Below are 26,683 nucleotides of genomic sequence, written 5' to 3'. Positions count from 1 at the left end.
TTCTACATACAGAGAAACAATGTTCTGGACAACAGCCTTGTAACTATTAAACATTTTGTTAAATATCTCATGTACCCCCTGCAGTTCTCCAAAGTACCCCTTGGGGGACACGTGCCCCCATTTGAGAAACACTGGTCTAAACCATCCGAAAAAGACTGACAATGTGCTACGTGGTTGTGAAACGAAAGTTTCTGCTCCTGTAGAAGCTAGAAGTCTGTACTGGTACATTTCACTTTTATGTATTATGAATGTGTATTGTCCCTGATAAATAAATGCTTGGACGGTGAGTCTCCATCTCATTTCGTTTGGTTTTGTCCGTCCTTCATGTCAGTCAGAAACTGATTTCTCTGAGTATCGTTTCTTATTATTCTGCAGGGGCGGAGTCCGTGCAAAACAGGATGTAAAAAAAAAAGCAAAGAAATGCATTGAAAAAAACTTCCAAAAAACATCAAAAATGTTTTTAAAAAGCAACAAAAAAGGAGAAAAAAACGTGTCAGCTGGGACGATATCGCCTCTTCTCTGGCGGCCATGTTGGAGGTACGTCTTCACAAAGTTGAAGTTATTTTAAAACCTTCAGAGATTCGGGGCTTTTGGAGACCCCAGAAGCTCTGCCCCTTCTTCTTCTTCTTCTTCTTCTGCTTCTTCTTCTTCTTCTTCTTCTTCTTCTTCTTCTTCTTCTTCTTCTTCTTCCTCTTCTTCTTCTTCTTCTTCTTCTTCACATTGTGTATTGTTTGTGAGCATCACCATGACATCTTATTTCTCTGTCAATTGTCATTTGATTTAAGGAACTTACTCTTATAAAAAAAAGGGAAGTGAGATGACTAATCAGATGTGACCGTTATATCCTCCGCTGCTGTTGTAAAAACATCAGACCTGAAAAACAAAGACGCCCTGTTCAGACGGCCGAGAAGCAGCGATCTACAGACGTACTGTGAGTATCAGAAGATGTATCAGTGATATTTCTGCTGCTGTTTTTGTTAAAAACCCAACTTTAAAATCAAACTTCATGGGGATAAATCTGGTTATATGGTGATAAACTGAACTTCTTGTTTGCAAAAATGTTTATCTTGTTCCAGGAATTTCCCAAAATGCAGAATAGAATCAAGAAAATAATACTTAAGACGAGACAAATAAGTGATTTGTGCAAAACATTCCCTTGTTCTGGCTTCTCAAATGTGAAGATTGTCAGTGTTTTTTGTCGTATGCATTGATGGAAGAAGATTCTTTTACTCATAGGATTTCTAGTTTTATTTGAAAGATCTTTAGTTTTTTTTACTTCTTTCTCAGAATTCACAGTCTTGTCCTTTTGACTCTCCTTTTTTACCTTATGTTTCAGGTTTTATCGTTGGGGATCTTGTAACTTGCAGGATCTCAGCTTGTAATAAATAAAGTAAAAAATGAAATACCGCAGTTTAAAAATACTTCAGTAAAGGAAAGCATCAAAAGTGAGCGCATCACATCACTTTATCTGTGCTCCAAGAACTAAAATATTTATTAACTTAGTTGCAAATTTCAACTCGTCTCGTAGCGAATCTTTGGTCTGAACTGGGTTTTACAAGCGAACCTCGACCCCCGTTTTCAAGTGGACCACAGTTTGCTTGTTTGGTCTGCACAAGAGATCGAATGCCCCAAACCAACCGGACTATCTGACGAAACGCGGCAGGGTTCGGTTAAAACGGACCAAACTGCAAAAGTGTGAAGTCAACCTTAGACTGTTGGTCAGACAAAACAAGTATTTTCATGAACGGGCTCGCACAATATCGTAAGAAAACTTTCGCACACTAAAATGTATGATATCATACGAAAACTAGGAAACAGCAGCAGGCTGATCACCTGACATCAGCTACAAAGCTCCGTGACGCTGACAGCTACAGAGCTTCCTACAGTCAGCAACAGAGCTTCCAACAGAGCTTCCAGCAGCCGTCTACAGAGCTTCCTGACACAGGCTGCAGAGCTTCCTGCAGCCAGCTACAGAGCTTCCTTCAGCCGGCAACAGAGCTTTCTGAAGCAGGCTACGGAGCTTCCTGCAGCCAGCTACAGAGCTTCCTTCAGCCGGCTACAGAGCTTCCTTCAGCCGGCAACAGAGCTTTCTGAAGCAGGCTACGGAGCTTCCTGCAGTCGCTTACTGAGCTTCTTGACGCAGGCTACAGAGTTTCCTGCAGCTGGCTACAGACTTCTGTCACAGCTCGGTAGTAGATGTTAGTAGGTGACTGTGAGCCGGGTACAGAGCACCGTGAGCAGCCGGCCGTTTAGGCACAGATTACGGTTAGGTTTAGGCAAGAAAAAGCATTATGCGGCGACGAAAGTTAAGTTTAGGCACCAAAACGACTAGTTAAGTTTAGGAAAAAGATTGTGGTTTCCTCGGTGAAAGTCTTTTGTTTTCCCCGGGAAGCGAACTCCCAGTAACACCCAGTCATCCACCCAGACCTCCTTGTTACGCGGCCAGCTGTGTTCCTAAACAACAGCGGTCATTGTAGCGCAGCCAAGTAGCTTTTCAAAACTATGGTTCATTCGAACAGACTAAGCAAAGCTAACTATTTTCCTTTTCCTAAGCTAAGATAACTATATCCTGTCAATCTTTTTGATACACATCCATTACATGATGTTGGGGGTAGCCAAAGTTTACTTAAATGTGGACTTGTTGCGACAGGTTGGGCACATCGAGGTCGACAGTTTATTGGAAGTGGTAATGTGGAAAAGTGGCACTGTGGATGCTGTAGAATGTGACATGGTGTTTGACTTATTATGATTAGTTTTTGTTTTCATTTAAAAATAAACAGGTTGACATATCCAAATTAAAGTTGCAGATTATGGACAATTATTTGAGTGACAATAGGAGTTTTTCTACACCAGATCCATGTGTAAATTACCAACCAAAAAAACAAATGTGTGTCAACAGTTTTATTCTCTCTGCAAGAAAGTTAAGAAGATGCATATTTCCCTAAATGTGAGGCTATTACTTTACAGGATAAAGTCATGTTGTGTGACGTGTTGTGTTGTCCTCTACAGATGTGATTCCTTGAACAACATTCAACAAATCTCTGCCTGCAGTAACTGCTTCCAGCGATGTTAGCATCATGCCAGCAATGGGAGGTTTGTCTTTGTACTTGATACAGAGACTTATTGTCTTACTTCTGTGTCTCGTGCAACGTCTGAACCCTTCCCTGGCTTATTCTCTGAAAAACTGTTCCATCAGTTATTCTAACGACACCTTGGCCGATGTGGTTTTGCATTGCTCGGAACGTAAACTTGTAACTGTGCCTGATGATATACCCAGAGATGCGAGTGTAGTGTATCTCTGGTACAATCAGCTCGAGCAGATCAACAGGGACGATTTCCGTGACTTGTCAAAGCTAAGAATTTTGTGGCTGGACACAAATCAGATTGCTCATGTGGACAACGGATCTTTCATCCATTTGGTGGCATTAACAAGGCTCCACATGGCCTTTAACAAACTCACCGACCTGACTGGCAACCTCTTTCAGGGACTGTCCAACCTTACCATGCTTGATCTCTCCAGTAACAACATTCAGTCCATTCATACCTCGGCCTTTCAGTCCCTGTCCAGATTAGAAACCGTGATTTTAGACTCAAACAATCTCCAACAAGTCGTTGCCATTCAGCCCATCCTACAGCTACCACTTATACAGAAACTGAGCATTAGAGACAATCAATTTCCCTCCTTTCAGACCAAAGATCTGCTGCTGAATGCTCCATCAAGCCTGAAGGTTTTGGATGTTTCGGATAATGACAAGTTTGACAAGTTCAGCATCACAACAGAGATCTTTCCTCACCTTGAGATGATAGACCTTTCTCGGTGTGGCCATGTTGCCGGCTGGAAGTGGGACATACCTGACAAGACTTTACTCAGGAACATAACTCAGCTGTATTTTAGTTACCCGTTGATTGCTTTCGAAGAGATCCGAAAAGTCCTGCAGAGCCTCGACTCACTAATGCATCTGAGACTTAATTATATGGAGAAGTGGATCAACAAAGGTCTCCTAGCTACGGTTTGCAAGATACCGACACTTAAGAAGCTGGATCTGCATTGGAGCAAAGTCCCCAATATAAGTGTGAAACTTGTAACTTGCTCTCAGCTGAGTGAGCTTGATTTGTCGTCTACTTCAATGACTGAACTGTCTAAAGGCTCGATTCGACTGATGAAGCAACTGAGGTTTCTAACTTTAGAGACCAACCTTCTCACCAAGGTGCCCGATGACATTCGGACTCTCTCCTCTCTCGAGATCCTAAATATTGGTGACAATATTATCTCTGAGTTGAGCTGTGAGGATTTCACAAACACAACGCGCCTCAGAGAGCTTGATCTGCACACCAACCACATTGCCAAACTGGACAGATGCGTCTTCCAAAGTCTTAATGACCTGAAGGTTTTAGATATGAGCAACAACCTGCTGTGGACACTTGGAGGTGTTTTCAAAATAGGCCTGAAGAAGCTTGAGTTCTTGGATTTGAGCAACAACATTTTACTTATTCTTGAAAAGGGGGATTTTCAAAGTTTAGGGTCCTTAAAACATTTGGATGTGGTGTGGAAACATAAGGCTTTTGATGGATCGAGTAACCTGGGTAACCTAACTGTACCTTTTCCATTTGAATTTGAAAATAAATTCACATATTTACAGCAGTTAGAAAATCTTACAATTTACTTCATTAGTGACAGTTTCAAAGGTCATCAACCAAACTATTATAAAGATTTCTTTCATTTAAAATCTATGAAAGTTCTCACAGTAATATGCGAGGGTTATCACACTTGTTTTCCCTTTGACATACCATCAGAAATGCTGCAGGCTATGAAACATTTAGAGGACTTCACAGCTGAGAATTTCTACATTTCTGCACCAGATGTGGACACTTTTCAATACAATCGCCAGCTCAAGAGTTTGACAATCAGACAGACTGATTTGTCAGACTTGGATCCTGGACTGTTTCAGCCAATGCCGCACCTGCAGGTTCTCGATTTCTCCGAAAGTAAGATCAAGTCTTTGGATTTTCTGTTCCAGGCCGATCTGTCTGCACTCAGATGTTTGAAATTAAGTGACAATGAGATAACTGTGATCAATGAGATGGTCTTCCAATTCCTCCCTGCACTAACATACCTCGATCTGAAAAACAACCCTTTCACTTGTGACTGCTCAAACGCCGGCTTTATCCAATGGGTGAAGAACAACAATCAAACTCAGGTTGTTAATGCCTACGAGTACACATGTTCCTTCCCTAGGGCTGAACAAGGACACAAGCTTCTGGACTTTGACATCCAGTTCTGTTGGATGGACGTTAGCTTCTTCTGCTTCATTTCCAGCACTTGTCTGGTTGTTCTTACACTCCTCGCATCCTTCATCTACCACTTTCTGAGGTGGCAGCTAGCCTACGCATACCACCTCTTCCGGGCCTTCCTATATGACAGCAGAAGGAGAAAAGCAGGAGCTCAACATCGCTACGACGCCTTCATCTCCTACAATGTTCACGACGAGGCCTGGGTTTACCAAGAGATGCTTCCAGCGCTGGAAGGAGAGCAGGGCTGGAGACTCTGTCTGCACCACAGAGACTTCCAACCAGGTAAACTTTTACTGTGTCTGTCTTCATCTGTTACTGAATTTCTATCCTTGTCTGCTATCTGTCATGAATTTATCACACAAAACCAAAATTTTAGAAGCTTTGGACGTAGCTCTAAACTTTATTTTTGCCACTTAAATTGACACTTTAATACAGAAAGTGACCTCTCCAAACAAATATTTTGTTCAAACCCTTAAAACACCCAACAGTTCCTCCAAAACAAATGAGGATATAGGTTGTTCATTCATCCCTTTTAATACGACCCACAGCAGTGTTTTCCGTCCTCACATCTGAAACCAGAGAACAAAACGGTCATAGTTTTCAACACATGAACTGAAACTGTTAGAGTTTGGTTAGGTTTAGACACCAAAACTACTAAGTTAAGTTGATAAAAAGATGGTAGTTTGGGTTAAAATCAAACTTTACTTCACTTCCTGAAGGTTACACACATGACGCTGAATGAGATGTAGCTCCTTTTGTTCTGTAAAGTTAATAAATCCTAGCCTGGTCCTACCTGACTCATTCGTACAGAGAGTCTGGCCACTCTCCATTGAAAAGTGTTAACTTCCTTGAAGGCGGGTACTCTGTTGAAGTTTAAAACTATTGGATCTGCCCAGAGCCACTCTGGATCTGCCATAACCAATTGCTAACATTTGGTCGTGACGTATTTCATGCGCATGTGCAACAACAGGGGAGACCGACAACAACTATCGGCTTATGAACTGAATTGGCATCACTAGCGTTAGCCTTAACAAACTCCTTCACCACTAAAAGAGCGAGCTGGAAAACCAAACTTTTCCCAAACTTCGTGGGGAGAAGGGCCACAACATCATGGCCACCAACAAAACTCAGCAAAGATTGTTCTTGCTCGGGCTTTAACTTCTGGATATTCGGCAGCGTTGCCACAACGTGTCCTGTGTTTGTTTGACCCATCCAACACCCATACCTGCCATCCGCTGTCTGACTCACCTCCGCGTAGTGAAGCGCATTGGTCAGTGATTCTGTCTCCTACACGAAGCACGCCAAGAACAAGATGGTGAACAACAAATTAAACTTAATAAAAATCTGTCTTGGTTCGTCTTTCCACTGTTCCAACAATCACCACTCTGGTTTGGTTGAAATAAACCCTTAATTCACCCATTTATATATGAAAATATGATGGCTCTATGACGGCTAAAAGTAGGGATGCACCGAATCCAGATTGGTGGGGTTCGGCCGAATACCGAATCCACTGGTTAAGATTCTGCTGAATCCAAAACCGAATACTGAATCCTCCTCAATATCCTCAGTCCATTAACACAGTAAACACATTAAGGAAGTAAACAGTGACTGTCCTTCCTTTGCCGTACCTGAAGTTTCTTCATTTGGGCTGCTGTCTGGAGATTTCTTCATGCACAACTCGTATTTTTTTGGATGTTTCATACCAAATGTTTTAACAGTGGTGATGTTGTGTATCGTTTAGGGTCCTCGCCACTACGAGACAAATCGGCATTGTAAATTGAACATGTAGGTGGACTTGAATGGCCTTCTTTTGACTGAAAGTACTGCCAAACAACAGTTTTTCTGCTCACAAGTTCCATTTTCACTCTCTCACAGCCTACTGCATTGAACGGTCCACCTACGTAAACACGTTCCTGTAATCAACGGCGGCGCCATTACATTAAAATTCTATGGTTCGGCAGAAACCGAACCCCGTTAAAAAGCCCGATATTCGGCCGAATCCGAATCCAGGATTCGGTGCATCCATAGCTAAAAGTACTGATTATTTACATGTAGTCTGGTGGGTTTGGTGATGGTGATTTTGGGGCTGTTTCATGTTAAACTAAAAGGATCTTACTCTTTAACTAAAAGGTCTATCTCTGTAGGGATCCTTTCCATAATGTCAGACACTTAGAATAATAATCTGAGTCTGTCAGCGGCAAAAACAGAACTTTTAGTGGATGCTAACTGACGCTGAACATTTGTCCTTTAGGGCAGTGGTTCCCAACATGGGGTCCGGGCACCCCTTAGGGCGATCACAGGGGGTGCGCAAGTCTTTATCTGGTTTAAGGTTGAGGTAAAAACAATATATATATTTGCATATGTTAAACAAATTATGATAATACACTAGAATATATAATGTATACAAAAGTCTGTATAAAAACTATATATTTTTGTTCTTGCTTAAAATTGTAGGCAGGCTACTTAGTAGGCCGAACCTCCAGGACCTCTTAACCTGGGACCCTTGCTGTCATCAGGTCAGCTGCTAGCTGCTAGCTGTTAGCTGTTAGCTGCTATCATCCTCGTTTTTCCTGCAGCCACGGCATCACTATTTTATGAATGAAACATGGCGGAGAAACGTAAAAGTGCTGATAACTCCTTTGTTTCAAAAAAGAAAGTAAGGCTCTATCTCGAGAGTTACCTCAACTTCGGTTTCGTGGTGGTGTCAGCGTTTCTTACGGGGGACGCCAAGGAAAAAAGGTTGGGAACCACTGCTTTAGGGTTACATTGCAGCCCGGTCCATGGCTGCTACAATACTGGATCTATTTTAAAGATTGTTATTCCTATCAGTCACTTACACACAAAACATAGGAAAATGGGTCCCAGGTGGAAAAAAATAATTAACGTTTAAGTACTTTTTTTGAATTAGTAATATTTAATATTTAAAAACGCAAGTATTGGGAGGAAATTGTTTGAAACTAATGTCATTTAGACTAATCTTTAAAGTTTGTCTGTGTCCTCTGTTCCTCTTTCTCTTATCTTTGTCAGTGATGTTGTGAAGGCCGAGCACATACAATTATATATATGCAAATACTATAACTATATATATATATATATATATATATATATATATATATATATATATATATATATATATATAGTATTTGCATCTGAGAGGTTTCACATCTGTTTTTTCTTTTGGCAGCTCTCTGTACAGTATGTCTGATAAACACTTGCTTCCTTTAACGTGTTTCTGTGGTTTTCATGCAGCTTGTGGTGAGAGGCCAGTATCAGATGTACTCCTCAGATTTAAATAAAGATACTTTAGCCATCAGAATCAGCATCAACTTTAACCCTCCTATTGTCCTTGGTCAAATTTGACCCATTTTCAAAAAGTCTCTATATCAAAAATGTGGGTTTCTTTCAACAAATTGTCCAAAAATAATATAGATAATGTAGATGGTTTCATACAACGTTCTTTAGCGTAAAATCAGGGGCGATTCTAGGATCTGACCTTTGGGGGTGCTCAGCCCCTAATGAAAAGTTGATAGCAGTTAAGCTAGGGGGGTTCGGGGGCATGCTTCCGTAAGATTTTTTTGTTTTTTAAACCCTTAAATCATGACTTCTTGTGAGTTTTGGGGAAAGAAATAGACAGATTGAGACATGCAATTATGACAAACTATCAACAGATTCAAGGCATCTGCTGTGAAAAAAGATGGAAACTACAAAGCATGATTATTGCAGCACACATACCCAGGGGTGTTGGACTGGGGGAAGGGGACTGAAAAATATGCTAGAATTCATAGCTTTGGCTGTGTTGAATGACGGGCGAGACCCCTCCGAAGCCATATTCAAAATAGGGAATAAAACTGTACAACTGTTTAACTAGTATTGATAAAACTGTACCCGTCCTTGCCCTCCCCTGAATATGTATACCTACTCCTAAAACTACTAATGCCATGTAATGAGTAAGCAAAAATCAGTGAAAGTTGACACTTTAAATACTTCAACAAAGTGCCATTTATTAATACACTAAAACTGTATACTCCTAATTAATCATAAAACAAGCTATATATACAGTACAGGCCAAAAGTTTGGACACCTTCTCATTCAATGTGTTTCTTTATTTTCATGACTATTTACATTGTAGATTCATCAAAATATATGAAATATGAAAATAATTATGTACTTAACATCGTGTGAAATAACTGAAAACATGTCTTATATTTTAGATTCTTCAAAGTATCCACCCTTTGCTTTTTTTGATAACTCTGCAAACCCTTGGTGTTCTCTCAATGAGCTTCATGAGGTAGTCACCTGAAATGGTTTTACCTTCACAGGTGTGCTTTGTCAGGGTTAATTAGTGGAAGTTTTTCCCTTATTAATAAAAAAGCAAAGGGTGGCTACTTTGAGGAATCTAAGACATGTTTTCAGTTATTTCACACTTTTTTGTTAAGTACATAATTCCATATGTGTTCATTCATAGTTTCGATGCCTTCAGTGAGAATCTACAATGTAAATAGTCATGAAAATAAAAAGGAAACGCATTGAATGAGAAGGTGTGTCCAAACTTTTGGCCTGTACTGTATATGTAGCTTGCTTTATGATTATCATTTCGAGAGGCCCTATGCTATAATTTGAAGAGGTCTATTATGATTTTTTGTCTGCCAATGCAGATAGAAAAGCTACAATTCTCGTTAAGAACGTTTGCATGATGTGCATGATGTGCAACGTTTTAATAGGCTACTAATGCAATCATACAGTAAAGCATGCCTACTTTTTTTATTGTTGTAGTGTTATCATCAACAGTTTGTCCACCACTCAGTTTTATCAAGGGGTTAAGTGTTTTAACCCTTGTGTTGTTTAACCCTTGTGTCTTCGGGTCACTGGGACCCGAAGAACAACACAAGGGTTAAGGGGAGTTGTGCTTAGCCTACCGCAGGTTGTAGCCTCACTCCTTCATCTCTGTCCCTCTCCCCCTAAAGTCTCCTCCCCACTGTGCATGTCACTGTAGCCGACACCAGCACCGCTATCATCGGCCACGGGCACGGGAGCTGATGAAGGTCCTGCTACTCCCGAAAACATGTCTTTTCGCTTTTTTCTTTTATTTGAGCCGCTTGGGTAACTTTTTTTCATTTTGGCGTTTAGACCATTGACATAAAAGAAAGGTTTAGACTCGTCTTGCTCCGTCTCTGTGTACTTCCCATTTCTCCTGTCACTGTGTGTTTATCTTTCGCGCTGCGGCGCACTGTGGGACGGACTAGTCCATTTCATTGTGAAAGTGGGGGGTGTTGACCTCTCTCAGCTAGCAGGGCGCCTGCAGCTGCGGGGGGCGCTGATCTGCCAATTCCCCACACAGTGAAGTGATAGAAAACAGAAAAACGCTTTGCGGCACAGAGGATTATTTATTTTTTCAGGTAAGTGGCTGCCCAGTTCGCCCGTGCCAAAAACCGCCACTAGTTTGAGCACTAAACGATTTCACATTATCACAATAAGGACTTTATTTTCAGGGGTGCTGAGATGATTTTTAGGGGTGCTTCAGCACCCCTAAAAATAGCCTAGCGCCGCCTATGGTAAAAGAAATAATCAGTTCAATGCTTTCAATTAATGATAGAAGGTTGAAAAAAGTGACAAAATTGCTTCAAGAACGTGGGAAAGAAAAACAAGAGAAACGTTTTAAAAAATCGACAAACTTGGAAATAAATTACAAAAAAGTCAGAAAAGCTTCAAAAACTTGATAAAAAAAACAACAAAAATGTAAAAAAAACAAGAAACTAAAAACTAAAATGAACAAAAAAGCCACAAAAGTGTCAAAAAATGACGACCAAAACATTGGAGAAACATTTTTTTTCCATTTTGACTCAGAATTACAAAAAGCTGTCAACGTAAAGACAACACAAGGGTTAAAAAAATCAATCTGTAAACTCGACCTGATGTAAGGGGCAACTCAAAAAGATTATAACGCCATAAAAACCCACTTGCCCTTTCGATCATCATTGTATCATTATCGTTCCCTTGCCCCTGTTGGTAGTAAAACACAAACAGGCAGAAGCTCAACTCCCCATACAGACCAAAGTATGGTGGTGGACTGGTAGCTGGAGAGGTGCCAGTTTACCTCCTGGGCACTACCAAGGTGCTCTTGAGCAAGGCAACGAACCCCCAACTGCTCGGGTCACCGTTCCATGGGCAGCCTCCCCACTTTGACATCTCTCCATTTAGTGCACGTAGAGGTACTGAGCATGTGTGTGTAATTCAGGCCTGTGTGTAATAACAACAGAGTGAAAAACATTGTAATTTCCCCTTGCAGGATTAATAAAGTATACGTTAATATTATTACATTAATACAGTCAAAATTGTCACTAAAGAATGCCTGACTACAAAGATGCGTCTTAAGCTGCTTTTTAAAAATGTCAACAAAGGCCATCACTCTTAAAACATATCATGAGGCAAAGAGTTCAACAGTCTTTGAAAGCTCTGTCAACTTTAGTAGTTTTTCATTGGTATTATGTTGGTGTTTCCATTGTATTGGTATTGTGACATTGTGACTTTGCGTAAACATACACGGCATAAATTGACACGCAATCGCAAGGTAATGTAAGTCAATGGAGACCAAACGGCGTTGATAAACACGCTAAAAAGCGATTATGCGTCTTGATAACACGCCAATAATGGCATACGAATTGACGTGTCATACATACGCCACTTCATGACATCAGTCTGGGTATTGTGTTGTGTTTCTGTTGGTACAACCCACTTGCCCTTCGATCAACATTGTATCATAAATGACGTTATCGTTCTCGAAATAAATAGACTTTTAGCTTCAATAACAACGCTAAAGGCATCTGACCATATTGTGTTGGTGATTCCGTTGGTATTATGTTTCAGCTTAGTTAGAGGAACTGCCCTGTTTACAGCTGACGGTTTCCAGATGACTGGTTTCCAGCTGACGGTTTCCAGATGACTTTTTTTAAAACAGGAACCCTGAGAAAGCAGTCTTAAAGATGCAGTTGATGATATCAAAGGTGTGTCTGAACTCTCCACAGGGAAACCGATCGTAGAGAACATTACGGACGCCATATACAGCAGCAGGAAGACCATTTGTGTGATCACCCGGCATTACCTGCAGAGCGAGTGGTGCTCCAGAGAGATCCAGATGGCCAGGTGGGCGAGCTCACATCCGTCAGTCAGAATGTCCTACTCTATAGAGGCAAAGTCCCCCCTTTCATTTGGACCACTGTGGGACATTATTTCAGTAAAAAATATGTCCGTTGGTGAACGGGGAGAGATAAATACTTTTTAATTGAGCCTTGAATTACACATATGATGTCCGTCAGTTTAAAAAATAATTTAGCAAGTTAAGAAAGTCTCAGTTTTTGGTAAAACTGCTGAAGTATCTGACTGAAAATAAGTAAATAGACAAACAGTATAACAAATAAATAGTCTCTTAACGGCTCTTACCAATTTGGTGCCTTTGGCAAAATTGTTTTTGTTTCTTTTTTCGACTTGTTTTTTACACTTTTTCCCACCTTTTTTAAAAAGAATTTTCAATGTATTTGATCACGTTTTTGCTATTGTATTTTATAAACCACATGTGTTTTGTGTGCAGAAATCTTAATGTGTAAATAACTAGTAACTAAAGCTGTCAGATTAATGTAGTGGAGGAAAAAGTACAACATTTCTCTCTGAAATGTAGTGGAGTAGAAGTAGAAAGTGGCATGAAAAGAAAAGACTCAAGTAAAGTACAAGTACCTCAACATTTATACTGAAGTTCAGTACTGTAGTAAATGTACTTAGTTACATTCCACCACTGTGTGTGTTGTTGCAGCTTCCGTCTGTTCGACGAACAGAAGGATGTGTTGGTCCTGCTGTTTCTGGAGGAGATCCCGGCCCACCAGCTGTCTCCTTACTACCGCATGAGGAAGCTGGTGAAGAAACGCACCTACCTGAGCTGGCCCCAGGCCGGCCATCACACGGGAGTCTTCTGGCAGAACGTAGGGAGAGCTCTGGAGACGGAGGACGCTCCCACTGAGACTGCTGACCTGCTGACTGGACCAGCAGGATGCTGAGAAACATCAGTTGGAAAAAAGCTACAAAAGGGTACGAAAAGGTTAGGGTTAAGGGGTTAGCGTTAGGGGGTTAGGGAATGAGAAAGTTATCTCGATGGCTTTCCTTGCTTCGTCTGACGACTGGGAGGTCGAACTGGGAAGCCAAAGGCAGAAAGATTGGCCAGTGCATACACTTAAAGCTCTTCATTCCTGCATTTCCCACACATGCTTATTTATACGGTCAAGGTCAAGGTCAAGGTGAACTTTATTCTCCCACAAGGGAAAATTCATATGGTCATTCATTATGTGCCCTTGTCACAACATATTCTCTAAAAACATAGACACCACAGACAAACGAGTAAACATACTGTATATATAGGAAAGAAAAAATAACAATACTGCAGAAATGACAATCATATATCTGATGTTGACAAGACATAAAAATGACTAATATTATCACGTAGCTAAAAACAAAAAATGAATAAAGTAAAAAATAACGGTTGTGAAGGATTTGAGATCTACCATCCAGTTAAAGTACCAGTGTGGATTTAAAGTACCAGTGTGGAATTAAAGTGCTTGCGATGTGCTTGGTCATTATACGTCTTTTTTGCTATAGCCACAAATGATTAATTGTATCTTTCTGTTCTAATTCTCTGTTGTAAAATTCTACCAGTTGAGCTATTACTAATTGGTATTAATGGGTTAGGGTTAAGGGTTAGGGTTGGGGTCTCTGTTCCCCCCTCTCTCCCCTCCATCCCTCTCCTCTAACCAAGAGGAGCTCAACTCTTTCCTTCCCTCTCTATCCCTCCTCTAGACAAAGGGGTTCAACTCTTTATTTTTCATTCAGGGTTATCGGTACCTCGACCGATACTGTACTCATGTACATATACTCATAAAATGACACCACTTTACATATCATTGCTTGTGATGCTTGTTAGCAATACAATTGGCAGCAGGTAAAGTTGCTACTGCTGGCATACAGCTTGCTTAAAAACGGGTAAAAATCTTAAAGCTAAACAGTCTAAAGTGTGGCTTTTATTAATTAATTTTACGTAATATTGTGATCCTTTGTTCTTTTTTTATGTGCAGCACTTTGGCTAAACTCTGTTGTTTTTAAATGTGCTTTTACAAATAAAGTTGGTAGTATTTTTGTTTTTTTAAAAGCCATTTGACAACACAGTACAAACTTGACAGAAGCAGTTACCTATCAACTATACTAGGTAGAAAATAAAATCAGACATACATTTCTTCTATTTACACGGGGGTCAAACTCAACTTCACTACGGGCCACACTGGGAAAAAGAATCACATCAGAGCCATGTTGAGTTTATTCACATATTTAATTGAAAAAGTAAAATATCTTTGACTGTACTACTAGATGTTGCTTTTCAGTCACGTTTTTGTTTTGTTGTTGTTGATTTACCTTTTTTTTTTTCGACATCTTTGTTGCTTTTTACAATTTCCTGTGGCTTTCTGCAACAATTTTGTCAATTTTTTAAAATAAATTGTCACTTTTTCTGACATTTTTGCTGCTTTTTTTTAACACTTTAGTCATTTTTTTTTCTTCTTTTAACTCTAATCAAATCGGCGCCCATGTATCGTCAAAGAATTGAATGGGGACAAATGGTCCGGTAAAGTGTGTGGTGCTTCATGGTGCATTCAGGTACACCTTGTAAAGTCATGATACATGCAGGTGCAAATAATGTATGTTTTTAAAAGAAATTGTTAGAAATGTAATGGTAATATTAAGTACTCATATCACTACTCGGTACCGGCAGTCATCCAAATGTACTTGGTCTGAAAATAAGTGGTTTTGGTGCATCCCTAATTAAAAGAACATCTCTGTAGAAATCTGTTCTGGTGACTACAGAGCAGCACAGCAGACTGCAGCATCAGTGTGTTATTGATAGAAATATAAAGCCGATGTGTATTTAACAGCAGGTCCACTTTGTGTTATTGATCAGGAACATAAATCTGGTTCAGGGTCAATCAGAAAGCCCCGAAACAGCCACAGCCAGCCGCTCGCTGATTAATTAAACCTTTCATTTTAATTTCCTCAGTCGATACTTCCTTAATACGCCTGTATTGATCAGACCGTGTGTGTGTGTGTGTGTGTGTGTATGCTGTGTGTATGTTCGGCGCGTGGCGCGGCGACGTCGTGTGTGTCCTGCGCGTGCGTGCATACATGTGTGTGTCTGTGTGTGTGCGTGCATGCATGTGCGTGTGTGTGTGTGTCTGCGTGCATGTGTCTGCATGCGTGCGTGTGTGCGTGCATGCGTTTGTCTGCGTACGTGTGTGTGTCTGTTTGTGTATCTGCATGCGTGCCTGCATGCGTGTGTGTTTGTGTGTGTGTCTGCGTGCGTGCGTGTGTGTGTAAGTGTGTGTGTCTGCGTGTGTGCATGTGTCTGAGGGCGTGTGTCTGTGTCCGTATGTCTTTGTGTGTGCGTTCGTGTGTGCACGCATGCATGTGCTTGTGTGTCTGCGTGCGTGTGTCTGCATGTGTGCGTGCATGCGTGTGTTTGTGTGCTTGCGTGCATGTGTGTGTGTGTCTGAGTATGTGCATGTGTTTGTCTGTGTGTGTATGTGTGTGCGTGCTTGCATGCGTGTGTTATGTGTGTGTCTTCATGTGTGCATGTGTGTCTGAGTGCGTGTGTCTGTGTGTGTGTGTGGGAGTGAGAACGGGTCGAAAGTGGCCATAGTGCGGTTAACGTTACACTTCCTCTTAGACAGACAGGCACAACAGCGTTCTCTATGCCCTGAAAACTGACTGACAAGCTGCAGGTTGTAGGACAAGGCAACTTTATTTCTATAGCACACTTCAGCAACAAGGCAATTCAAAATGATTTACATAAAACATTAAAGAGCAATTAAACATTTTCATGAAAGAAATTAAAAAATAAGAACAGACTACAATGGAATAAGATACAAGCACAAGAATAACAGCTTCAGCTTAAGAAATTAATTAGTTGTAAGGATGAGTTGGGGCGGGGAGATGGAGGTAGGGAGGGGTTTTGTTTTGGGTCGTGTGTAAAATGTTCTTTAAGCTGACAACCTGCAATTCCATGTTTTTATTTGCTTTTACTATTATAATGCTGTAGGACTACAGAGTAAGTGCTCTTGACTTCTAACCAGATTGTGCACTATGAAGGGCAGAGGAACAATATCTCTGTAATCCATGTTATTTAGCAACACAGAATAAACAGCTGAGCAAAATGTTAATTATTCTGATTTGACAAAGCTGATCCCAATACTACACACCCCTCTGTCATCAAAGAATGCAGGTAATCTATTTCTCACAGATCCAGTTCTTAAGGTCATTATAATGACTTTGTGTCCATTTTCCTTGTTGATCGCAGCATGTTGTACCGTACATGTACATGTATACGTCTTTGCGAGGCAGTCCTGCTGCCCAGAACCTGTTAGAGAAATAAAAGGTCCTTTTATCAAACAGGGCTGAAACTCCTGATTGGTATTCATTTAAAGTAATCTCTTGCATTTCACATAACAAATTGATATTATCTGTAATTAATACACTTATTTCAATAACTCATTTAAGATTCAGCTTTGTAAATCGATGTACTCTGTAATGGCTGCCAATGAAAGAATGAACCCTTGTCCACATCTCTGTTTTCAGTGATTGACATACTGAGAGGAATCATCCCCCACAAACAAGGTATCACAGGTTTTCTGATATCTAACCAAGATAGCTCTCTTTCAATGTTTTCTGCAGCTAGTTTCTGTTTTTTCTATAGACTGTACATTTTGATTAAGTCACACACATTAAACTAAATTCTCTTTTCAGTCTGTGAAAGTTTAACAAATATTAAACCTTAAAGGGGTGATAGAATGCAAAACCGATTTTACCTTATCATAGTTGAATAATGACATACATAGAACCTCAAAATCCCATTGCCACCTCTTTCTTCTGCAAATCTCACAATTTGAAACTGCCTCTGAAAACGGGCAAATCTCAATGAGCCGCCAACCTAGTTGACGTCAACTCAGCGGCTCCTGCTCATTTGGCTCTAGTCTCTCTCTTTGTCACGCCCCAACATTTACATAGGCTACACAACTGACCTGAGATCAGTTAGTCTTCTGAATCTAGGTCGTGCAGATCTCAGAAATTGTATACATTGTTCATCTGCTATTTTACCATTAAATTCACTTCTGAGACTTTTTTATGCGAGAAATCATCTATGTAGAGGTCAAATATGGGCGGTTTTTACGAAAATTGATGTCTAATTGCAAATTTTGTCCGACTATGTGTCGGAGTTCAGCGGCCGGAGCTGCCTGTGTTGCTGCCTCGCCGCCTGGTCTGCCTTCCTCCACAGACCTGCTGTGAGCTTGATTGAGCACCGTCACAGCTGGCAGCCCACGGCACTCCATACCCGAGAAAAGTCACCGTTTTTTGGGTTAATGGACTGCCAACCGCCGCTGCCTGGACAGAGCTCCAGGGCCTGCAGTTCCCGTCTTCCTGCTAAATGCCCCGTGTGTGTGAGTGAGAGTGCGGTCAGTGAGCTTGTTACGCCAGCAATCTCTTACCACAGGTTCCAGTTAATCTTATAATGTGTGTAATTATAATGTGTTGAGTTATTTAAAGAAACGATTGGTGAAATAAACGCCTCTTGTCCACGAGTCTCATTGATAGAGCCTGCGGCTGGATAGAGCTCTATCAATGAGAGCTAGCTAGCCTCCTCTTAGAATTCCTCTGAAATTCACAAAAATTTATAAAATTGAAATCGGACATCATTGTTAGCTTTATGAGACCTTGGGGTAGATGTTATATAAGTGGCGTAACGAAATTCAAACTGTAAATATACTCTAATTACGTCAAAAATGAAGCTAACTAGCCGCAAACTGTACACATAGGATTGAAGGGACAGTCGCAGCTAACGAAACCCCTAGTGTTCACAAAAATTCATTAAATTGAAATCTGACACCATTGTTAGCTTTATAAGACCTTCGGGTAGATGTTATATAAGTGGCGTGACGAAATTCAAACTGTAAATATACTATAGTTATGCCAAAAGTGTAGCTAGCTAGCCGCAATATTTTCCCATTGTATTGAATGGGACATATAGCTAGCCAGCTGCTCCTCCTAACAAGACCCCTCACTTTCATAAAAATACCTTAAAGGGGTGATAGAATGATTATATAGGGTATTTCACACTGTTCCTTATGGTCTCCTAATGGGGTATGTAACATTGGTTGGGCTGAAAATGGCCTGGTTGATATTTTATTGGCCCTTATGCATCCCTGTGCTTTGGCCCTATTTGTAACAAGAGCTTTTCTTCCAAATATGGTATGGTCATGAATATTTAGATGAGCTGCGCGGTGATTGGTTGAGCGACTTGCCATAAGCAGACATTAGAGGCCGCGAGATTGGTTGAGCGAATCCCCAATACACATACATTAGAGAAGCGACAGAATCTCATATTCCAGACACTGCAATGTTTCATTACCAAATTCACTTCTGAGACTTTTTAAGCGAGAAATCAACTATATAAAGCTCAAATATGGGCCGTTTTACAAAAATTGATGGCTAATTGCAAATTTGGTAAAGCGATGGGACTTTAGGAGCTCCACACAGTCTGACGAAGCGACAGCCTGCTGGGCTCCATACCCAGGGCAAAGTCACCCTTTGTGGATACTACATACGGGAGCTCCGCGGCCAGCTGCCGGCATAACTATATCTATAAATAATACATTTACGGTTTTGAATGTCCCAATGTCTTATAAAGCTAACCGTTGTGTCCGATTTGATTTTAAGGCATTTTTATGAACACGAAGCGTCTTTGTAGGACCAACAGCTGCTTGCTATATGTCCCATTCATTACAATGGGGAAATACCGCAGCTAGCTAGCTACACTTTCGCCCATAACTAAATTATATTTACAGTTTGAATTTCGTCACGCCACTTATACAACTCATTCCCCAATGTCTTATAAAGCAACCGTCTGTCCGATTTGATTTTAAGGCATTTTTATGAACGCAGCGGGGTCTTTGTAGGACGAGCAGCTGCTTGCTATATGTCCCATTCATTACAATGGGGAAATACCGCAGCTTAGCTAGCTACATTGTCGCCATAACTAAATTATATTTAGGAATTTCGATCACGCCACTTATACAACATCATTCCCCAATGTCTTATAAAGCTAACCGTTGTGTCCGATTTGATTTTAATGCATTTTTATGAACGCGAGACATCTTTGTAGGACGACAGCTGCTTGCTATATGTCCCATTCATTACAATGGGGAAATACCGCAGCTTGCTCACTTTCGCATAACTAAAGTATATTTACAGTTTGAATTTCGTCACGGCATGAATATTACAGGTTCCTCAAGGTCTTACAAAGCTTAGCTAACACTTGTCCGATTTCGGATTTCAATTGAATGTATTTTTGTGAATGTCAGAGTTAGGAGGAGGCTAGCTAGCGCTCATTGATGGACTCCATCTCACCGCGGCTCTATCAATGAGACTCGCGGACAAGAGGCGTTTATTTCCCCGATTGTTTGTTTAAATAACTCAACACACATACCCATTATAAGATTTACTGGAACCTGCGGGCTGCGGTAAAAGATTGCGGGCGTAACAAGCTCGCTGACACTGCGGTCAGGGCGGCGATGTAGCAACCCAGGCAGCACCAACACCGGCACTAAACTCCGACACACAGTCGGAGAAAAATTTGCACATTAGCCATCCATTTTCGTAAAGCGGCCCATATTCGAGGCTTTATATGGTTGATTTCCGCATAAAAAAGTTTCAGAAGTGAATTTTGTAATGGAATAGCAGAGATCTGCGTGACCTAGCTAGATTCAGAAAACTACCTGATCTCAGGTCAGTTGTGTAGCCTATGTAAAATGTTGGTGCGTGACTGTTCTCTTAAGGTTCCGGATTTTGAGATGCTTGCGCAAGCAACTCAGCTTTGTTGGGATTCGCCCGTTTTCAGAGGCAGTTTCAAAATATGAGATTTTCATAGTAAAGGGGTGTCAGTGGGATTTTGAGCTTCTATGTATGTCATATTTACCCACCGAACTGTCGTTATTCAACTATGACAGGGTAAAATCGGTTTTGCATTCTATCACCCCTTTAAATTCAAATCGGACTGTTAGCTTTTGTTAGCTTTGTAAGACCTTGGGATACCTGTGATATAAGTGTCATGACGAAATTCAAACTGTAAATATATTATAGTTAAACATAGGAGCCTTTGATTTTTATCAACTGTGGCTGTCAGGGATACATTTACTGTTGATCCACACATCTAATACCCTCAGTCTCACCACCCTGAAGGTTATTTTTACTAAATGTTAACATTATTTTTAATACTCTCTACCAATCACTGATCTGATCACTGCTACTAACAGTGAATTGGTGTATTCTTATTTGAAACAGTGCTTACCAAAATCCCTTCATGTTTACTTTACTTTACCTTAATTCCCTTGCCATGAGTTAAGTTATACAAATACTTTGAAGTTTAACTTGGAAGTATTGTTAAGTGGTAAGTATATTTTTCAAGAGGCAGTGATGTGGTTAGTTATATAATTTCTAACTGGTAACCACCAACATGTCAGAAAGGTCTGTTGGCACTTTGACATTTCCAACTAAAAATTAATTTCAGTGCTCAACATTGCATCAGTCAATTACAATGTGTCACGATGACAGTCAGCCTTGATGAAACAAAAAATTGGCGTGTTTACATATCCTGTAAGTAGCTGGGGTGCAACGATCGAAATAAAGTAAATATTATGGCTGCAACTTATGGTTATTTTTCATCAATTTAATTTTTAGTCTATGGAATGTAACAATAGTTACAAGCTTTAAAGACAAGCACGTTTTGCAAGATTTCATGAATTTCAATGGGAAGCATATTTCGTGATCGCAGCACGATTACAGTAGCGAGTAGTATGAAATGCCCTTCCTGTTGTTGTGGCGCGTCAGCATCCCAGAGACCACGTCCCGGCGTGTGGCGTGTCCTTTCACAGTGCTTCTTTTCCTAACCCCAACCGTCCCATTGTTGTGGTGCATCACCATACCATTGTTGTGGCGCGCCGGCATCCCAGAGACCTGGGATCGGGTCCCGGCGTGTGGCGTGTCCTTTCCCTGTGCTTCTTTTTCGAAACCCAACCTCCGTATAGATGCTTCCCAGTATGTGCTGACCACACGAATAAATACGAAATAAACAAGATAATCGTGTCAGAGTACACGAATCAATAGATTAAAAATAACGTGACCATTCCACAAACTGCTGTGAGACCGTGTTGCCCTTAGACATGCACACTATGTAAATATACTCTTGAGCACAATCATAAGGTGTGTGTGTGTGTGTGTGTGTGTGTGTGTGTGTGTGTGTGTGTGTGTGTGTGTGTGTGTGTGTGTGTGTATGTGTGTGTGTGTGTGTGTGTGTGTGTGCATGTGATATTGTATTGTTAAGTAGTAAGTCGTTTTTTGACTTAAGATAGACATTTCTTAAGTTTACCTCATAAAATGCATTCATTCTAATTGGGGTCATTTTTGACCCCACTCATGGAAGAGTGTAGGTATTGGTAGGTCATGCATCTAAGGGTTAATGGTTTAAGACTTCACTATACATTTATAATGTTACTGGGGGACTTTTTGTTGCAGCTCCTGTGTTGGCCTCTGACACGTAACGGTTTCAAAGCTGACTCTGCTCCCCGTCTCTCCAGCTTAATCTTCATATGTCATCAATGGGACTGATGCTCATGTTTATTTTAAAGGTCCCTCAAAACTATTTATGATCCATACAAAAGTATCTCAATTATCACTTATGACTCTCTAGAAGTGAGTGGTGGTGTCTGAGTTAAAAAAGCTTTAACTCAGCATATTTCACACTTATTTTAGTGACAAACTGACTGACATTGATGGAATTCTGATGAAAACAAAAAGCTTTCAAATGTCTCACGTTTCTGTCAGTGGTGATCCATCGATCCATCCCCATGTCCATTCGGGTTTCGATTTTTCTAGTTTCGGGTTATACACTAGACCAATCCAGGACTCTCCATCCTTACTCAGCTCAGTGACAAACTTCTAGAAGTTGACAAGAGACACAAATCATTTCTCTGTTCACGGTTCAGCATTTCTGTTGTAGTAAATTCATCTTGTGACTACATCTGTAGGAAAGAGAAAATGTATTGCAAGAGAAAAATCCCCCCATGATGCATGAATCTCTGAAACTGGAACTGCACCATTAGACAAATAAGACAAATAATATAATTTCATGTTTTTTTTCAAACATTTAAAATTGTAATATATTTTATTGTGTAAATATTTCTATTGAAAGTATTTTTCTCTAACATCCCTCATAAACAAACACACTCACCTGTTCGTCTTCGTTGTTGATGACGACCAGATCTGCTCCTCTCTTCTTACAGTCATCTAAGATTCCGGTCCAAATCTTCGTTTCTTTAGATTTAAAGTAACAACTGAACACAAATCTCTTCCATCCGTCAGGACAACTTTTATCTTAAAGTCAAACAAATGTAGTTTCACTATTTGAAGATCTTTCTGGCCTCTGTCATATTTCCCTGTCAGGTTGTTTACTGTGTAAATACTTTGAATTTTCACTCAGGTTTCATATGTCGTTTGTAAGTGACCGTCTCTAACAGAAATATTCACATCATCAACAAAACAGTTTAATGGCATGAAACAGTTATACTCAATGGTAACTACACAATCAATGATGTCAATGATGTAAATGTGTATAATACAGATGTAAACGTTCTCATCTTTAATGTAACTGACTGTTTGACAGATATGTCTTGAGATTAACAGCAATAGATGAAAGTGAGACAGTTTGAGATTATTTATGCTTAATATGCAGTGTGAAGTTTGATCCTGTGTGTTGTAATGATTTGAAACCTTTCTTACCTGAAACTTTCTTCTGGAGCTGACTGTAGTTGTTGCTCAGTTGGTCGTATCTGGTCTGCAGCAAAGTTACTGAAATATAAGATAAGGTGAACCTTTATTTATACGGTGAGTTTTTATTGATTGATTCACTCTCTGGTGTTGCAGCAGCACGCAACAGAAATGAGTACAGTTACATAGAGAAAGGTAATAATAAAATTAGAAATAAGAATTGCATAACATTTAAAAGTATAAAAGAGCAAAAAGACTCAAAAATATAATATTAATGTTTATAATACAGGAGATTAATGGTTTTAAACTTTTCTCACCTTCAGTTCTGTCCTTCAGCTGCTTTACTTCATCCTGTAACTGATTGTAGTTGTTGCTCAGTTGGTCGTATCTGGTCTGCAGCAAAGTGACTGAAATATAAGATAAGGTGAGCCTTTACTGAGGACAGAAATAACAACAGCTACATGAAGAAAGGTAAAAAAATAACATAAAACAAGAATTTGAAACTATGAAAGAGCAAATTAACTAAATAAATATCCGGTGAAAACCACAAAAAAACAGCCCTGCGACAGGTCAGCAGGGCTGGAAGCCGGCAACAGGGCATCTGGAACTCCAGGGACTGCTGAGGCAAAGCTAATTCCTGTTGAAGCTGCAGCTCATCAGGGGCAGTCAGTTGTCGAACTGAATCTGGGGAACACAGCAGCTGAGGGGAGTCAGAAATGGCTGCCAGAGGAAACAGGGGCACAGGAACTTGGGACTGGTAGGGCTCAGGAACAGGGACCACTGAGGCTCAGAAGCTTGGGACACTAGGAGACTGTAAAAGTTCAGTTGAGACTGGGGATGGCAAAAGTCCAGGTTCAGCAGCAAAATGAGGGAGCTGCTTGGACTCGACAAGAGGGTGAGGGTTCTGCAGTGTGATGCAAGAAATGCAGGGAATGAGTCAAGAAATGACACAGGGAACGACACGTAACTACAGCGATCAGACAACAGACTAAGAAAGGACAGAGACTATATACACAAGGTAATGAGGGTAGAAACGAGGGACAGGTGACGAGAGGGCTGATGGACAGACAAACACAAGGCAGGAAGTAAAATAAGACATGACACAAACAGAAAACAAGGAAGGAAAACAAGAAACTGAAGCATGAACACATACTGTACACAAGGATGAAACTAGGAAAACAAAACAAACAAAAAAAACAGAAAGAACATGGGTAAAACATAACCAAGAACAAATAACAGGGAAACAGTAACATACAGGGAATGAACAGAAAAAATAAAACAGGAAAAACTACAACTGAAAACCATAATCATGACAATATCAAGTGTGAAAAAGAACCAAAACAACCTCCATTTTAGCGCCTGTCACTTTAAAAGCCCTCCCCAAAAAAAAAAAAAAAAGTCTGCTGTGATTGGCTTATAAAAAAAAAAGTTGACGGTTAAGCTGTGGGTAGAGATACTTATATGGGGTGGTATTTTCTCATGAGCCTGCATGAGAAAGAGGAAGGAGAGTCAAATGTGAATAGCTTGTTGAATCACGTTTCCTCATCTAGGCAGCCGTGAAAAAACTGACTGGGTCTTATTTCATAGTTGGGTTTGGTAGGCACTCCAAAATACCCAAACATACTGTATTTGCACAAGCACTGAAAATGTGTTTCATGACATGTCTCCTTTAAGATATCACACTTTGAATTGAAAAACATAATTACTCACGGCGAATGATGAGTCCAGCCAATATCAGAAGATAAAACGCTCCCAGAATCACTGCAGTAGCTCTGAAGCACCTTCTGTTGCCGACTGCAGGATTGCGTGGTCCTACAGAGACAAAATACATCGAGAACATGTTTTATTGTTTGTTTGAAGTTTGAACGATAAGAATAATGACTCACGAGACACAAGATTACATAACCAAGACACCTGATAAACACTCACAATGAATGGTGACTAATGCTGGATTGATTAATTGTGAATTAACACTCAATATCTAGTTTAAATAAAGCCTTACGTAAACTGACATGAACTTCCCCTTTTACAACAATCATCATTTCAGACTTACTGGCTCTTTGTGGCCTGAGATCAGTGTGATGCTCTTCATCCTCTAAGATCTCCACCTGACTCTCCTCTTCCTCTCCGCTGTTGCCTTGGTCGTTTCTGTTATATCTCACATTCAGGCTCAAACGTGGCGCAGCATCAAAATCTGCAGACATCTTGACAAACTGAAAAACTGAACTGAACGTATTCTCCGTCTCACAGTCTGTCTTTAAGTTGGTCACCCCTTTAACACAGGAAGTGGCCGCAGCGCAAACCACTAAGAAAGATGCACACAATAATACATTTGTTACTGTTAGACAAAACGTCCCACTTAACTTAAAAAGTTGACTCAGAAATAGGCATTCAGTCGTTTGTGAATCAGTATAATGAAACCCTTCAGATAAACCTTATTACAAGTATATTAAAGTTAAGTAAAGCTAATAAAATAAAGATGTTTCTTCCTGATTGTAAAAATGAGGAAATACACACACAGTGACTAGCTGCATTCACACATGCCTGTCTGACACAACAACTGTGGTGTGACCACACAGTTTTTTTTGTTCTGTTTGTTAGAAAAAAGTTTAGGTGTGAATTAAACAAAAATGTCAGTGAAACAAACACAAGAGATGATAGACCGTCTTCCTTACTAACACACAACCAGGGTCTGTGATAATAACCTGACGTTAAGCTGGATGGAATAAAGAATAAGCTCTGCTACATGCACAGCTAGTAACACACTTTCTTAAAGTTACACATTCTTTGTGAATGAATAATGTATCGTAAATAAATAAATGTTCTTCCTTAAAATACAGAGGGCATAAGTAAGTACACCCCTATGTTAAATTCCCATAGAGGCAGGCAGATTATTATTTTAACCTATGTTATTGACCTAAAGGAGACTTTTAGCGTCAATAACAACGACAAAGGCTCCTGACCAAGCGTCCGTATTTTACGAGATGGGAGTGAGAATCTGTTGGCTGGGGAGTTGGAAGCCTTCCATTTTGAAGCTATGCATTTACTAGCTGCCATCAAAGCAAGATCTATGTACATACTTTCATATTTTCTTATTTATTCCACTTGTCAGACCTATTAATTCCCAAAAGACATAAACGAGGTGAAAGGGGAACAGATACATTTAAACACAGAGATATCAGTTTGGTAACAAATTTCCAAAATAACGAAAGTTGTTCACATGACCAAAGCGTATGAAAAAAAATGTCTTACAACGGCAGCAGAGGAATGCTTAGATTAGATTAGATTCAACTTTATTGTCATTGTGCAGAGTACAAGTACAAAGACAACGAAATGCAGTTTGCGTCTAACCAGAAGTGCAAAAAAGCAGGAAAGTGCAATGCGATATAGGTGGTGCGTAGACACGACAAGAAATATATTGCAGTGTTATAAGAGCAGAATAAATATGGCTATGTTATATTAAAATTGTATGAACAACATGTACAGATTTGTG

The 26,683-nt window shown here is 40.2% G+C and overlaps 2 protein-coding genes across 3 annotated transcripts; one reads left to right on the top strand and one right to left on the bottom strand.

Annotated features, from left to right (window-relative positions):
• Positions 1-904: 904 nt before the first annotated feature.
• On the top strand, positions 905-14,398 carry LOC120571391 (toll-like receptor 13). Of its 2 annotated transcripts, XM_039820320.1 has the most exons (4): positions 905-931; positions 3,010-5,574; positions 12,315-12,432; positions 13,097-14,398. In XM_039820320.1, exons 2-4 carry the CDS (start codon positions 3,078-3,080, stop codon positions 13,335-13,337), a joined length of 2,856 nt encoding a protein of 951 aa, XP_039676254.1. In that variant the 5' UTR covers positions 905-931; positions 3,010-3,077; the 3' UTR covers positions 13,338-14,398. The 2 variants fall into 2 exon arrangements, with proteins under 2 accessions (XP_039676254.1, XP_039676255.1); XM_039820321.1 differs by lacking the exon at positions 12,315-12,432 and having other exon boundaries at positions 13,097-13,266.
• Positions 14,399-16,332: 1,934 nt separating this feature from the next.
• Positions 16,333-25,394, bottom strand: LOC120570955 (CD209 antigen-like protein C). The gene is made up of 7 exons (XM_039819641.1): positions 25,244-25,394; positions 24,901-25,002; positions 23,508-23,597; positions 23,203-23,271; positions 22,655-22,797; positions 22,238-22,362; positions 16,333-16,732 (listed from the first exon to the last, which is right to left on the bottom strand). The coding sequence occupies exons 1-7, from the start codon at positions 25,392-25,394 to the stop codon at positions 16,603-16,605; spliced, it is 810 nt and encodes a 269-aa protein (XP_039675575.1). The 3' UTR covers positions 16,333-16,602.
• Between the last annotated feature and the right edge of the window lie 1,289 nt (positions 25,395-26,683).

The sequence above is a fragment of the Perca fluviatilis genome, chromosome 13 (genome assembly GCF_010015445.1).
Source record: "Perca fluviatilis chromosome 13, GENO_Pfluv_1.0, whole genome shotgun sequence".
NCBI lineage: Eukaryota > Metazoa > Chordata > Actinopteri > Perciformes > Percidae > Perca > Perca fluviatilis.
Note: the sequence above shows the minus strand (reverse complement) of the source record. Positions and strands in the feature narration are given on the sequence as shown.

What these genes read in the sequence shown, in the direction of transcription:
- LOC120571391 (XM_039820320.1), top strand. Translation starts at nt 3,078, where the DNA reads ATGCCAGCAATGGGAGGTTTGTCTTTGTACTTGATACAGAGACTTATT. An exon ending in CCACAGAGACTTCCAACCAG is followed by an intron (nt 5,575 to 12,314) that starts GTAAACTTTTAC and finishes AACTCTCCACAG; the next exon opens with GGAAACCGATCGTAGAGAAC. An exon ending in AGAGAGATCCAGATGGCCAG is followed by an intron (nt 12,433 to 13,096) that starts GTGGGCGAGCTC and finishes GTGTTGTTGCAG; the next exon opens with CTTCCGTCTGTTCGACGAAC.
- LOC120570955 (XM_039819641.1), bottom strand. Translation starts at nt 25,394, where the DNA reads ATGTCTGCAGATTTTGATGCTGCGCCACGTTTGAGCCTGAATGTGAGA. An exon ending in GGCTGGACTCATCATTCGCC is followed by an intron (nt 23,598 to 24,900) that starts GTGAGTAATTAT and finishes CTTATATTTCAG; the next exon opens with TCACTTTGCTGCAGACCAGA. An exon ending in GCTGAAGGACAGAACTGAAG is followed by an intron (nt 23,272 to 23,507) that starts GTGAGAAAAGTT and finishes CTTATATTTCAG; the next exon opens with TAACTTTGCTGCAGACCAGA.